This window comes from Lacerta agilis, chromosome 16 (genome assembly GCF_009819535.1).
Source record: "Lacerta agilis isolate rLacAgi1 chromosome 16, rLacAgi1.pri, whole genome shotgun sequence".
NCBI classification, from domain to species: domain Eukaryota; kingdom Metazoa; phylum Chordata; class Lepidosauria; order Squamata; family Lacertidae; genus Lacerta; species Lacerta agilis.
The window spans coordinates 1,735,437-1,751,131 of NC_046327.1; the positions used below are offsets into that span (position 1 = coordinate 1,735,437).

General features: G+C 41.7%; 1 protein-coding gene across 6 annotated transcripts in view; it reads left to right on the forward strand.

Moving 5' to 3' along the window:
* MLLT3 (MLLT3 super elongation complex subunit) overlaps window positions 1-15,695 on the forward strand; it is a 101,241-nt gene that overhangs the window by 46,432 nt on the left and 39,114 nt on the right. For 3 of the 6 annotated variants that reach the window (XM_033172980.1, XM_033172979.1, XM_033172981.1), the window contains exons 3-5: window positions 6,080-6,162; window positions 10,717-10,860; window positions 12,759-12,878. In XM_033172980.1, coding sequence (XP_033028871.1) covers window positions 6,080-6,162; window positions 10,717-10,860; window positions 12,759-12,878 — 347 coding nt within the window. The remainder of the gene's footprint in view (window positions 1-6,079; window positions 6,163-10,716; window positions 10,861-12,758; window positions 12,879-15,695) is intronic. The other 3 variants (XM_033172984.1, XM_033172982.1, XM_033172983.1) reach the window with 1 other exon arrangement.

Here is a 15,695-nt window from a genome sequence, read left to right on the forward strand (position 1 = left end):
CTCTCTGCTCCCTTTGCCATGCAACCGTGGAGTGACAAGGGCTGGGAAGAGTTAGAATCATAGAAGGGACCTACGAGGGCAGGCTTCCTCCACCATGGCCCTCCAGATGTTTTTGGCCTACAACTCCCATGATCCCTAACTAGCAGGACCAGTGGTCAGCGATGATGGGAATTGTAGTCTCAAACCATCTGGAGGGCCGAGTTTGAGGAAGTCTGATCTAAGGCAGCCGTTGCAATGCAGTAATCTTCTGTCCAACGTGGGCCTTGAGCCCACGATCCTGAGTCTCGTGCTCTACTGACTGACTAAGTACCTAGCAGGCAGAAGAGGTGTTCTGCTCAGCAAAGACTAGGCATGTGTCAATATATCACCCAGGATCGCTAAGAGGGCCAGAGCACGATGGCATATTGCGAGTGAAACCGCCGCAGCTCCCAAGTCCCTCTGCCACCCAGAGCGCCGAAGGAGAAGCAATCTGCAGCCAGGAGCTGGTGGCAGAGGGACTCGCGAGCCACGGCGGTTTCACTCACAATATACCACTGGGTGAAGCCGCCACTGCGCTCTAGCCCTTGTACCACCGAGGGCCAATGTAGCTTGTTCCTTCCTTGGCTGTTGGCGCTGGCTGCAGCTCCTTTAAACTTCTCCCTTTGGATAAGTTCAAAAGAAGCTCAGACCTCGCCTCCGGAGCCAGGGTTAGCAGATGGGGGGGGGCACTCTGTTGCACCTCTTCTCACATCCCCACCCAGCATGGAAGCTCAGTTGGGAACGTTGGGGCAATTGCTGTATTTAGCCCTAACCTACTTCCAGGATAGTGGGGGGATAATACTGAGAGAGTTGGGGACCAGCTATGCCATCCTAAGTTTGTTTGAGGAAAGGCAGAATATGAATGTGCAAACTGAACATATTAAGTTCAGAATCATAGAAGGCTTTGAGTGCAAATGAGCAGCTGCCTTAAGCAGAAACACATTTTGAAGAGACTTGAACCTTCAGAGCAGATTCTGCCACCTGATGTTTTGGATCACCATGAAGCTGCCATGCCAGACATCTGGAGGGCACCAGGTTGGGGAAGGCTGGTGTACTAGAATTAGGGGCAGGGCAGGGGACATAACCCCTTAGATACGAACAGGCTTACCTTTGGATCCGACAGGAATGGTTTGCTGTCCCAATAAATAGGAAGCATGTGTACGCAGAATATAGTTACATGCAATAGTTGGAATGAAAACAAGAGCTCCGGAGCATTTATTGGAACCGTCTGTGGCTCCCAAACAACAAAAGTTGGTTTTGTCATTTGTTTGCAGTGCTTGTAAATGTTTAACTTTCAGGCACCTTTCTCTCTTTCTTTTTCTCCACCCCACCCCGTTTGGTTTGTGATAGTGAAAGGCTGACCTGTGAGAAACTGATCTTTGAAAAATAGCTGGCATATTGACCAAGCAAGCAGCAATATATGGTTATAGCCCCCCCCCCCCGCAAATAAACCCCACCTCTTTGCTGGTAAAATGGGGGGAGTTGTACATTTTTTTTTAGACCGTTGATGGTCTAAGTGTTTCAATTGAAATATAGTAGCATCTACCTGTGTCTCGGTCGAGCTAGTTAGAAAATACTAGCTTTGCATTAAGGTTTTTATTCCTTAAAGGGAAAGATGAATATGAAGTGATTTGTACAGATGTATTCAAACCTAAATACTGCTTGATACAAAGGCTGGAATTTGCCAGACGCTGGTTCAATGCGACATCCTCCTTACCCTGTTTATCTCTGTGAGGGATGCATTGAAGTAATGTTTTGCAGCAGAGGTTTTCAACCTTTTCGAGTCCGCGGCTCCCCAGCACCCCTGTGGCAACCAGGGCTTTACAGAATACCATAATCCCCAGGTGTGTGTGCCCAGGAAAGAGAGCCCTTGGGGTCTGACATGTGATTTGGGCTTAGATCTTGCTGCGGAGGTGAATTTTTGTCTGGATTATATCACTTCAGAGAACATGCGACTGACTATAGGTTCCTCCAAATGAGGAAATATCCTGAACTTCAAAAATTTAGCATGCCAGCCTTCTCCCTGACTTGTTTTTTATCTGAGTGCAGGGAATCTTGTTATATGAAGGAATATTGACATGGATGAGCAGTCTGTTGCACTCTGAAGTACTGCAACCCAAAGAAACCTTTGACTGCTTCTATTAACTGTTCTTTGTTGGTTATCCAAGAGACATTGTTGGTTGATAGCAACTAAATGATTTAACCAGAATATCCTAAAGGAGGCTGTCAGCCAAACTCTTTTTCACCTGCATCACAGATTGCTTTGTTTAGACAACTATACAGTTGGAAGTTGTCAGTGTGTGTGTGTGTGTGTGTGTGTGTGTGTTGGTTTTTTAAATCCTCCCTAGCTTGGCGGATACTCTTTCTCCTGTGGTTCTAGTTCAATGTTTCTGTGTTCATGTGCGGCCATGACAATTACTTGTGTTCCATTTCAGCATCAGTGATTGGTTTTATACCGGACTTCCTTCTGATATAAATGCAATCGGAAGCTCCTTTGGCACTGATGCTTCAACCTTCCATCTATGGCACTTAAATAATCATGCCATCTACGGCAATTGGTTTTCCCAGGGGAAAGCTGTGGGGCAAATGCAAAATTTGCTTGGGCCCACTTCCTGTGAGAAGTGGAAGTCTGTACGAGCCCCCAGTTTGCACATGCCACTAAGCCATGATTTAGTATTGCAAGGAGGAGCCATGGCAAGCTTTGTGCTCCTGCACTCCTCACTTCCTCTGGTTTTGCCACCAGGAGGCTGCAATCTTCTGCTTCCGCTTCAATTTTTAGTTTGCATCTGAATCCTAAATAGACTCTTCTAATTATGGTTTGTGAAAACAAGGCAGCTTCACAGATTATGATTCGAAGGAGGATTCCCCCCCCCCATTAACCATAATTATAACTACAGTTTCTCAGGATTCGAACATCACAACCAACTGTGGTTAGTCTAAATTGGAAGTGAATGCCTTCAGACTTTTTGTGGTACAGTATGTGCTAGTCACTGCACTGCTCTGCTTTTCATGTATATCTGCTTCCCTGCCATCTGTTGGACAGTTGACGCTGGTAAGAGCAAATTTTAAACAAACCCTTGCACAAGGAGAAATGCATTAGCACGTGGGGTTTTACTGTCCAAAAATCATTTGTGGATTGTCAGACCTTTCTTATTTTGGCTGCCTTTGTGAAAATAATGGAGGGATGTATAATATTTCAATGAACAGCCAAGCCTTTTGGCACCCACGTAACATTTTGCTGGAATTCCTGAAGTGTGGCCATCCAAGAAGTACTTTAAAAGGTTTTTCCAGTTCTTTTCTCCTCCTCCAGGAAAAAAAAATCCCTTTAATAATCATTTATGGCTCTGAAATATGCTGTGTTCTGCCCCCTCCCCTGCTTCACTTCAATAAACGGCTATTTTCCCAGGGGATTAGCTAATACATACCATCTGTGTCAAGATGAGGTTGTTTTGCCAAAATTTCTTTGGCACCTAGGTAATTTGTTGTTTGGGTAGAGTCAGCTGTTTAATGAATTAGCTATTAAAAAGAATGAAAGAAAACGTTTAGCTATTGGGCCTGCTCATTTTGCAATAAGATAACTTAAGTTTAAGTATACCTATTTCATGAGGTGCCTTCACATAATCTGTCAATAAACTGTTCTCATGCTGCTTGTCTGGCGTCTAATTTCGACTTACCTTAAACCATTGAAAGAAGATGTATCTGAACAAACAATGAATTCAGTATCCCATTCTCAATAGCGGTCCCTAAGCAACCTTGGATAATGCAATGCTTCTAAATGTATTGGCTGGTACAATATCAAAGTTACAGGACCACGTTTCTTCCTTGAACATTAACTACCATTGTAGTACTACTAAATGTTTTAGCACCGCTGATAATGCCTTTCTTCCAGAGGTTTTAAAGAGGTGTTAGTCTTGTGTTGGTACCCTTTTTCCTGTGAGTCAGGTGAGCAATAATTTCAAGAGCCTGCAGTGCCTCTAATCTCTAAACTCTATGGATATGTACAATCTATTATATATCCAGCACTTTCTCAGTGTTTGAAATTAGTCAGGCACCAGGCTATTGGCCCTTTATGACTAAGGACTCAACTACATTGGCAAAGAAAAAATGCTTTATATGCATAGTTATGCATTCCAATACTGTGACACCAGGTAGCGCTGTGGATTTCCGTTTTTGCCTACCCAGTTTCTCATAAAAAGTTTGCAATGCATTTAATTGAAACGCTTCTTTGATGTGTCTAGATCCAGTCAAGTGAAGGTGCCAGGGTGGTACCTGACACCTCTACCATCTGGAGGTGCATGCCTGGGAATCATTGGTTCTTGACTGTCTTCACACACTTAATACCACATCCTGTAGAGTTCTATCTATTATATTTTATCTGCACGGCCAGATGAATTTCAGGAACCAAAATGCTTCATCTGTGCAGCCTGAGCAGGAGCAGTGAACAATGTTATAGCGAAACGTTGTTGCTTATCTTCGCTTCCCCCACCCCAATGCCCTGCTCACAGTTGTGAAGAATAGCCCTTCGTTATGAATGGCCCATGTCACCATTAAGAAAAAGAGGCAGAAATAGGTCAATATATATGTGGACTTTTCCCTTGATCAAGTGACTTTTCTTTAAGTTCTGAAAGCTCTTAACCCAGCTCAAGATTGTCAGATGGTTAACTCAGAATCACTCAGTTCATCATTTGAAAAATAAGACACTGGAGCCATCTTGCCCTAAAATGGCAACTAGACATTCTGTTTTGGCAATTGTAACCTTGGTTTAAGGAGCCATTTGGCATCTAGCTTATACAGTGGTACCTCGGTTGATGAACTTAATCCATTCCAGAAGTCCGTTCTTAAACCGAAACCGTTCTTGAACCGAGGCGCGCTTTCCCTAATGAGGCCTCCTGCCGCCGGTGCCCTTCCACTGCTCAGCTTCCGTTCATAGACTGAGGTCAAGTTCGCAAACCGGTACACTACTTCCAGTTTTGAGGAGTTCATAAACCGAATAGTTTGTAAACAGGTAAACCGAGGTATCACTGTATATCTGAGTTCCTAACACTGTTCCTGACTGATTCAGAGAGACATCCATTAGAGGTCTGGGTTTGCATCCATTCCAATGGATAAAGGAACGCATTTTCACTTGCAAACAACCCAGAAGTTTCTGACCCACAAAAAACTTTCTACCCCATCTTACAGATGCAACCAAAAAGGAGGGGGCAAGGCTTTTGTCGAAATTCCCTTGCTGGTTGCTTGAACCAATTCTTAGTAGCCATAAGTAAGCACGCAATTAATTGTTAACAAGTGTGCTGGAAGCAGTCCCTGTGCAGGCGCAACTAATGACATTGGTGTGTGATTTCACAGCCTTGTCATGTTAATCTGTAACAGTTGCATTTAATTCTGATTTAATTCAATGACTCATCCAGGGCATAGTAAATAGCCTTTTACTTTGCTTGTTTATATGGTTCCATCAGTGTGCAAAGTCAGTTTAGATTACAAGAGGACAGGTCCCTGCACTGAGGAGCTTACAATCTCTTAAATTTGATACAGGGATACATTACCTTTTTGAGTATATGAGTCCAAGGCGGAAGAAATAGCAGATCTGCTTGGTACAGATCACCAGCCAAGACTGTTAACTTTTAATTTGGGGAGCTGACCACAAAGTTATTGGCGTTTAAATACATCAGTTGTACAGGATAATAATATTAAGCAAAAGATCTCAAGAGCTTTGGATGAACTTATCAGGTTTATCTGTAAATGATAATAAAGTTTGGGAGGCAAGGAATTTTTTTAATTAAAATAATACTGAATAACAAAACGGTGATCAGTTAAAGATATCCAGTAGCCAGTGGTTTTCCAGTGGTTTGAGTTCAAATATTTGGGTGAGTCCTCCCTTTTCTTGAATCAGGAGAGAGAAGGAGGGAAGGAATCATGTTATGAAATATTAACATTTTCCCCAAATCGTTTTAAAAACTAAGGAGCATTTTTCTCAGGCAGTTTGAATGGCTTCATATATAGAATTATAATTCAGATTGTAAAGACTCAAAATCTTTTTCTCTCTCTCTCTCTTCCCCCCCAGTGTGCAAAGATCCACCGTACAAAGTTGAGGAATCTGGGTATGCTGGTTTCATTTTGCCAATAGAGGTTTACTTCAAGAACAAGGTGTGTAATACTGTTCTTTCAATTTCTCAGCATATATCTAGATTTTTTTTTCTTTGAAGATAGCTAAAGAAATGTTGTTATAAAATATTCTTTGTCCTTGGTTGGTTGGTTAGGTGCTTGCTTTCTGTTTGACCACAGTTAATATCATTAAACCAGTAATTATCATGTTTAGGTAGTTCTTTCCGCCTTTTAAATTTAATGATGAAATTCCCTGATAGTGAAGGGAGGAAAGAGGACCCCCCTGCCCCCCAGCTCTTGGAAACTATGGGACTGTCCTATCTTCATATAATCTAGGAGCAAGCACCCCTTTTCTGTCCCTATAGCTGCAATCAAGTTCAAAGCTCACTTCTTATTGGGATTTATGTGCTATTTGTGCTATTTTTTAAAACAACAACAACTTGTCATTGCTTGGACTCTTCCTGGGATATTAGAACAAAAGCACAAAAAAAAGTTCAGTCTCTTTCATCTTGTTCATCTGTGTTCATCTGTGTAACTTTGCTAGATCTAAACAATTTGAAATGTTAATATTTCATAACAAGGGTTATCTAATTCAGGTGTTTGTAATTGGCACAATTATCTCTTTGTTACAGTTGGAGCTAATGTTTTAAGTATCTGACTGCTTGACCAGACAAAATGACCAATCCTGCTTCTTCAATACCTATATGCAACGCAAAAGCATACAGCCTGTCAGAAATTTGATTTCCATTGTACTTGCTCTTTACAGTGCCGGGCATCTCTAAGTTCGTTCACTTTGCTTTGCATTTTCTTTACATGAAAACAAAACTAAAGAAGTAGTGGGTTTGTAGGGCCACAATGGTACTTAGGAGATTTACAAGACCTGCTCGCATGTGTTTTCTCTCTGTCTGTCTGTGTTTTGTTTTTGTTTTTTTAAAAAAGGATATTGGTTTGAAAGTGTTTGCTCAGGTAGCTATGCTGCATGTAATTTTAAGAATTCAGGAAGATGTAACATAGCTTAAAGAGAATGGAGGGTTTGAAGTTCTTCCACCACATAAAGAGAGAGTACATTTTACCCTAGATTATTGCAACCATTGGAAAACAATGAGTGTTCATGAATTAGCTATGCTGCTAAAATGAACTGTTTTCTCTTTGTTAAGTTCTTCTTACTTGTCAATATGATGATGATGATGATGATTGCATTAGGTGCAGTACAAATCCAAAACAAATCCCTGCCAGTAACGGGTGACTTTGACCAAGAAGCATAGCAGAATTCTCTTGGAATACACAAAGGCAGTTGTACACAAGTGCACAATTTCTTCACTATTGAGCTTCTAAAATGTGGCGTTTAGTGTTTGTTCCAGGGCATTGTGGAAGTTTGGGCTTCGTACAGAGTGGAAAAAATAATTACTTCCCCCCAAAGAGAATTATTTCATTCTTATCTATAAAAGCATGAAGTCTTATTCTTTCCTAAACATCAAACTGATCTGGTCTGCTAATGGCTTTTCTTGATGTTACAGAACATTATTAGGGGTAGCTGTTTCTCAGGGTGTGTAGCTTTGCGTTCCGGGAAAAATCTGTCTTTCGTGACTGAACTGTTGATTCCTCAAGATAACCCCCCATAGCTGTTGGACGACAGTGTTCTTTTTGTTGTGACGCTGAACCTGACCTTAAAATGCTGTTATTCTCTGAAGAACCCGCTTCGAAAGATGTTATATGTGTCCTCAAGTTTTGCTTGGGAAATGAGGTTTCCATTTGTGGATGTGTCTGTCAAAGCTTCCATTATTTGGCAACTTAAATTGTAAAAATCTAGGGCATAAAGGCAGGAAAGGCTCTGCAGTTTTATCTTACCTGAGGAGCTATCCTTCCTTGTACAGCAATTGGCCTGCCCTGGCCTTCTAAGAAATTTTATACTATGTTTACAACAGAGCAGTCATTTGATTCCTTTCCCTGATAACTACAAATTGCATTGTGATGGCCCGGTGTGTGAGAAGATGGTTGCTTTTGTTAGAAGAACTACTTAAATAAGGGTCATTCTTTAAATATTTTACCTGTCTTTGCTAATGCTCAGGTACAACAAACCATTAAACTGTATATATTGTGTAGCATTGATTTTTTTCATGAAGTAGCATGAACAGAAAATTTCCACAACATTCTCAGTGGATTGGAAATCATGTTTTAAGTCTAGCCACCTAAAACAATTATGTGGAGATCAGAGCTTGCCACTCACTTAGAGGAACAATATTATTTGAAATTGTTCACTGGTCATTAACGCAGCATCTTTTGCCTCAATCTTTTTACTGTTGAGGAATGAAACATAACTTGATTTGGGGCTGCAAATTCTATGTAATTAGGGTTTTTTCCCACATTTTCTCTATTGCCCTTCAGCAGAGATTCTAGGAGAATTAACATTTAGGATTGCACTTAACTAGTCAGTAATGCAGGATTGGGGCATAGATTCCAGACTTTGGGGAAGTCACTATATTTCAGGCTTGGTGTCAGGATCGTGGGGAAGCCTCCCACGAGTAAACACACTTGCTAGGCTGGCTGTGAATGAGTAGTATTTATTATGTACATAACGGAGCTCAGTTCTCACGCATCCGATCCATCACTCTCAGTTGCCATCGGTAACGGCTTGCGGAAACGCCTCCAGCAGAGCAGCTTGGGTAAAGAGACACGCCTCCGCTGCTCTCTTCGCTTCCTTTCCCTTCGCTCCCAAGCCGAGGGAACTGCGATCCGCTCCCCGATCCGATCCGCTCCTCTCCATTCCTGAGCTGCTGGACAGCTGGCGGTGCTGCCCCTCTGTAGCATCAGGGACTGCTCCCTCCACTTGACTGTCTTCCCTTAACCCTTTCTGTTCCCTCTCTCCTTGTTCCTGCCTTGTCGTCGTTCAGTCGTGTCCAACTCTTCGTGACCCCATGGACCAGAGCACGCCAGGCACGCCTATCTTTCACTGCCTCCCACAGTTTGGCCAAACTCATGTTAGTAGCTTCGAGAACACTGTCCAACCATCTCGTCCTCTGTCGTCCCCTTCTCCTTGTGTCCTCCATCTTTCCCAACATCAGGGTCTTTTCTAGGGAGTCTTCTCTTCTCACGAGGTGGCCAAAGTATTGGAGCCTCAGCTTCAGGATCTGTCCTTCCAGTGAGCACTCAGGGCTGATTTCCAGTGTGGTGTAGTGGTTAAGAGCGGTAGACTCGTAATCTGGGGAACCGGGTTCGCGTCTCCACTCCTCCACATGCAGCTGCTGGGTGACCTTGGGCTAGTCACACTTCTCTGAAGTCTCTCAGCCCCACTCACTCACCTCACAGAGTGTTTGTTGTGGGGGAGGAAGGGAAAGGAGAATGTTAGCCGCTTTGAGACTCCTTCGGGTAGTGAAAAGCGGGATATCAAATCCAAACTCTTCTTCTCTTCTTCTTCAGAATGGATAGGTTTGATCTTCTTGCAGTCCATGGGACTCTCAAGAGTCTCCTCCAGCACCATAATTCAAGCATCAATTCTTCAGCGTTCCTGCCTACTGCTTTCCATAGCCTCTTGGTCGCTCCTCTCTCCCCCCATCCCTCTGCCCCAAACCCCTTTCAGACTGTCCCGTGACACTTGGTTCCCTTTTTTTAAAAAAAGAAATGGAAGCACCAGCCTCCTGGTAATACTAGGTTTTTATTTTTATAATCTCATATATGCTTATTCCCCCCCCAAGCTTCAATTTTGTCCTTTTCTTTAATCAAAGACTTTGAGCAGTTAATGTGGTTAAATGCTGACAGAAAATGCATGTGTCGCCTAGTAAAAAAGAGAAATTGCAGCTTTTATATCGTTGTTAGGAATTCTTGATCTTAATAATTTCAGTGAGTCTTAATAATTTCATCTCCAGGCCTTTTCTACACTACAGCTAGCACTTTGAAATGTTCTTGGAACACTAGAGAGGATCGGTATCAACTTGGCAGGAGCGTGTTTCTAGTTGCATTTGGAACAATCTGTGGCCTCTGAACATTTGCCAAGGGCATCCCTGACAGTTTGTTAAAATAATGAACCCCTGGGGTTAAAAAATAGTACTTATAACATGTTATATGAATAACTGACAATAACTTAGCATAAACGTACACTCATTTTGGGGGGGGGGTGATTTGTGAGTTGGGCACTGACATGTCTACCCATTTGATTCGGAAACCAGTTCCTGAATTCTAGAAGAATGCTACGGAAACAGTAGTTTGGTTTAATAAACTTTTATTTCATTGTTGGAGAATAGCTTGATGCTAAGTTTGCGGCAGGGGAGCTTAGTTTAGGAAGAAGAAGATTTACTCCAGGATAGACTTTTCAGCCATGAAACTTCTGTTTATTTTACCCACTTTGAAGAGAACAGCTCTGGGGGAACTTTTTCCTGAAAGTCATTCTCAAGCGATGACTCAGGCTAGGAAGCCCTAGGACTTGTAAGCACTGCTCAGTTTTAAAGATTCCACTTAAGGTAATCTTTAGATCTTAATGAATGTAATGTTGCATTTCACTACAGATGAAGAAATGAATCAGAGTAACAACTGGCGTAAAAGCAAGCACGCCGTGTGGTGTCAGTTTTGTTTGTCTATAGTTGACTGTTTTCTAACCCATAGGAAGAACCGAAGAAAGTCCGCTTTGACTATGACCTATTCCTTCATTTGGAAGGCCACCCACCTGTAAATCATCTTCGCTGCGAAAAGCTCACATTCAACAACCCAACGGAAGAGTTCAGAAGAAAGTTGCTGAAAGCAGGAGGGGTAAGTCTCATCTGTATGTCCAAAAACCGTATGAAGGAGGCTGTATGCACAATCATTGGTACAGTCTTGGCATTGCAGATTTTGAAATCTCACCCCCAGCCCAGAATGCTTTTGAGTAGAAAAGACACGTTTTTTGCACCAGTGACCCGAACCCTGCAAAAATAAGTATGGAATGCACAACATTCAGCCCAGCAGATAGTTACAAGATCAAACATAAAGTAAGGCAGTAATTCTGAAAATGCTAGGCCAGTTTAAGATGCAGAATCACTGAGACTGTGTTCACGCTGTTGCAGACAGGACTGCACTGTTCCTACAGGATCGTGTTCACAGTCTGCAGCTGATTCTAGATCCAGCTTTGTCGCCAGAAACCCAGGATCCCCCTCTGCAGTAGAAAGCCTTCTGTTAGCTGTGGCCTTTTCTAGACGGGAACAGACTTGCCACAGTCAACCTTACTTTGGTAGCATCCAGGGGTTGATTCCTGTAATGCCCAGAAACTCCAGTTTCTTTAAAAAACAAAACAAAACAAAAAAACCCGGCTGCTAGGTTCTCTGAGCAGTAAGTAACCAGAGACAGGATGTAGGAAGCATATTATTCAGTTCTTAAATGGTCTGGGCTGATTGCGGGTCTGTTCCCGAGTGCATTTCAAAGTGTTTTTCTTTTTACGACCCTACATAGTACCTGAATGCATTCTGTTTCCACATCAGCCTGTGTTGTGTGTTAATAACATTGGTGGTGTGTTTTCTGTAAGTGCCTCCCTTATCCAGAACGAGGTCGGTGGCTACTGGGAAAGGAGCTGTCTCAGGTGTCCTCACTTGTAGAGCTATTTCATAAATTAGCTTCTTGTAGAACCAAAAATTATAAAAATGGCTTCACGTTTATTTCTTTTACTTCCAGCAAGTAGCAGGATTTCTTGCCCCTAGGAGAGTAAATTTTGCTCCTTTTTTGCTTGCATTTTCAAACTTATTGAAAGGAAGTTCTCCATAAGAATGAAAAGAGTATGCTAACACACTGCTTTTAAATTGACTATCATTATACATTTAATTTACACAAAGCGCCAAAGGATTAGTTCCTTAGACGTTAGGAGATTTTTTGCTTCCCCCTAACTTGGCCAGCATAGCAGAACTACTACTCTGGAATCTAGATTTCATATATTATTGGAGTGCATAGATGCTCAGTATGTAAATCTAGTTCCCAGCAGTATGCTGGGTGATAAGTTCATGACCTAGATTCCTCCAGGAATACTTTAGGTGCAAAAAGTTCCCAGCTGCGGCATCAGCGTAGCTTCAAGCAGGCTAATCTTCTCTTTGCTGTGAAGAATGATGTGCTGCTATCTGTTCCACTGTCATTTTACTGGACTACTTATTAGCCGGCTGAATGACTAAAACTAGCAACAGAAATTGAATGAACTGCAATCTTGAATCATCCCTAAAGCCTGAACAGTAGTAGTTGCTACTACTTATAACCTTGCTATCACCTTGTGTGCAGTCTTGAGAGAAGGAAGGGAGAAGGAGCTGGCTGCTTTTTAAGCTAGAAAACATCATCAAGCATTTTATCTTTTTGCATGACAATAGGGAAGCAAGCTGCAAGAGGGGGAAAGGTTATTTCGTCTCATAGCCAAATGGCAAGAATTATTTCAGTATGTGTTCATTAATAACATTTACATATATCTATCTCAGTTATGCTTCTCTGGGCTTCTCTAGCGGCATTTTTAATATGGAATTTTTTCAGTCAATCTGTCCTTTCCATTGATGGTGAACTCCAAATTATACTAAAATTGATGTCAATTATGTACGCCGACCGTGAAAACCAGAGTTTGATTTGAGTGCCCTCTTCCAAGAACTTTGCTTTAGATCCTCAGCGGATTTATAAATGTTACTAATGCTTCCATTTTAAAATAGATCATGGTAATGTCAGATGGAACCTCATCTGCTTCAGGGCAGAGTCTTCACCTCCTGAACCTTCCCAGCAATTCCCTGTCATTTTCTGAAGTGAAGAAGAAATCATCTCATGGGCCGAAGGTGAGGTATAGGAGGATAACAGAATTGGGGGTGTACATTGGTTGAGGGTTTTCCAAGTTGCATGACCAGGAAGCAAGTGACAAGTTCAAAGAAATACTTAAGTCAGATGACTGAACGACCAGTCATAGTTCTAGAACAGCCTTTCTCAACCTTGGGTCCCCAAATATTTTTGGCCTACAACTCCCATCATCCCTAGGTAGCAGGACCAGTAGTCAGGGATTATGAGAGTTGCAGGCCAAAAACACCTGGGGACCCAAGGTTGAGAAAGGCTGTTCTAGAACATATTTATCACCCTTGAACATTTCAGATTTTCTTCCATTTATTTGCCTTTTAAAGTGAGGTAAATTCAACCTATGTGCATTAATTGGCCAATTTTTTGGCAGATATGAAATGTGCAAATATGAACATAGTTTTTGCACCTTATACCCTGGCCTAACCTAAAGAGTAACATACATTAGAAACTGAACAATGCAGTCATCAAAATGCATTTTCATTCACCTACAAAACTGTGGTAACAGAACGTATACGAGTTTCCTCCCATTTCTCAATAAGGACCAGGCAAAGTTCCAAACTACTTCATTTTTCAGCAACAGAAATCAGATTAGATAAAATGCCAAGGAAAGCTGAATGTTAACTGTGTTCTGGGGAGCTTGTGATTTTACTACTACGGGGAGATAGCCCCTAATTAATAACTATCTTCACTTTTAAGAGCATTTCTGCACATATTTTAATTCTTGGGTGGTTTGTGTAGCCAAGACCATTTTAACTTGCAGTAGGATAAATTGTTAAGAGCATTATCATAGAATTGTAGAGCTGGAAGGAACCTCGAGGATCATGTACTGTATATTCTGGCGTATAAGACTACTTTTTAATCCAGGAAAATCTTCTCAAAAGTCGGGGGTCGTCTTATACACCGGGTGGAGAATCTGCGGTCGAGTATATCTCAAACTCTATATTTTAACTGGAAAAGTTGGGGGTCGTCTTATACGCCCAGTCGTTCTTATACGCCGGAAAATACAGTAGTCCAACCCCTTGCAGTGCAGGAATCTTTTGCTCAGCCTGGGGCTTAAACCCACAACCTTGAGATTAAGAGTCTCCTGCTCTACTGGCTGAGCTGTTTTCCAAATCTATGTGAAATGCAGGTGGCTAGCAGTGATTTGTTTGTTTGTTTGTTTGTTTGGCAGGAAGGAAGGAATAAACATGTTTCATCAGAAAACTCTCTGTGGGGTGCGCATGACAAAATTACCAACAAAAACTGGCAGAATCAGCAAAGCTTTAAAGAGATATAGATAGCAAAAATAGATTGTCTTGGTTGGCATTCTGAAGTAAAGGTTTTCCAAATAGCTATTGCATGTATCCATGCTTGAGGAATGCAAACTGGATTTGTGTTTTATATAAATATATATGCTATGCTGGGTGTTTTGTGTGTTGAACTTAAACTGTTGCCTGTTTTGAGAAGAGGCAAAGCTAGAAATGGCAGGCAATGCAATAGGTCAGTGTATAACTTGAAGCCAGGAAAAAATTGCAAGCTCTTCTTGTCAGTGGTCATTTTTGCATTAAAATGTGTTGCATTTAATTGCTTTTTCAATTTTTTTAAAAAAAACTATGTAGTAATTGGAGTCATCTGCTTTATTCCTAAAAGCAGGGGTCCTAAAAGCAGACGACCCTTTATTCCTAAAAGGTTACACTTCAGTGTGGTGAAGTCAATTTATCGTAAGATTGCATGTTAGTACGGATTTTTGGACTGTTCGGATCCTAATTTGAATTGTTCCTATCTAATATTGGCCAACTTTTCCCCCAAGTTGGGATCCAGCCTTGTCTCAGACACCCCCATTCTTGTCATGAGTTCCCCAAAAGCATTGCTTAAACACAGAATAAGCTAGATTTCAGCACTTCATGTGGTGAAAGCAGCTGCAACTGGAAGAGAGAATTGGCAGACCATTTACATGTGATGGTTTTTTTGGGGTACTGGGACGAGTATTGTCAGTGTTGTTGCATGGCCCAGTTCTTTTTCTCATGGTTGTCTCTGCAAGTAGTTGATGAAGAAAGCAAACCAAGAATTAACTTTTCATTATATAATATCTTGCACACATGCACAAGTTATTCGAATTCTTCTGTGACTTTATCTGCATGGTTATGGTGATTGAATGCAATGGATTGTCCATTCGTCTTGCACAAGGATCTCATGAACTACAATCAGGAGGTTGCAAGGAGGGTCAGTTCTCTTGAATTGGTCTTATGTGTATGTGTTACGCCATCTGCAGGATTGATCACAGTAGACACCCCACAAATATGATGAATTATGTCATATCTGGTCATGTAATTTAAGTGCACAATTTTAGCAGTGGGATTTAAGATTCAGAGCTGTATTCTAATTCACTGGTTTCAAAGGAATTTAGTTCAAATCATGCTAGATTTTGCCTTTTAAAAATGTTTGGCGATAAGAGGAAAATCTGCCTAACTAACGGTATCTAGAAGGTTAACTAACGCTTAAAATAAAACGTTCCATTTAAGGAGTGCTGCATTCCTATTTTCTGTATCTACTTTATGGTTTAATAACACCAACCTGTGGCTAGATAAAATAGTGTTGCTGTTGTTGTTTAGATATCTATTTTGCTGCTCATGGAACGCTCTGCCGCAAGAGACCAGGGCCCTGCTGGATTTGACATCTTTCCGCAGGGCCTGCAAGATGGAGCTGTTCCGACAGGCCTTTGTTCGGGGCCCAGTCTGGACACACACACACCCCTTCTTTTTTGTTATAAGACCCAGTGTTTATGTGGCCTCCCTAACCCTTTCCACCAGCTTGTATAAGACCAG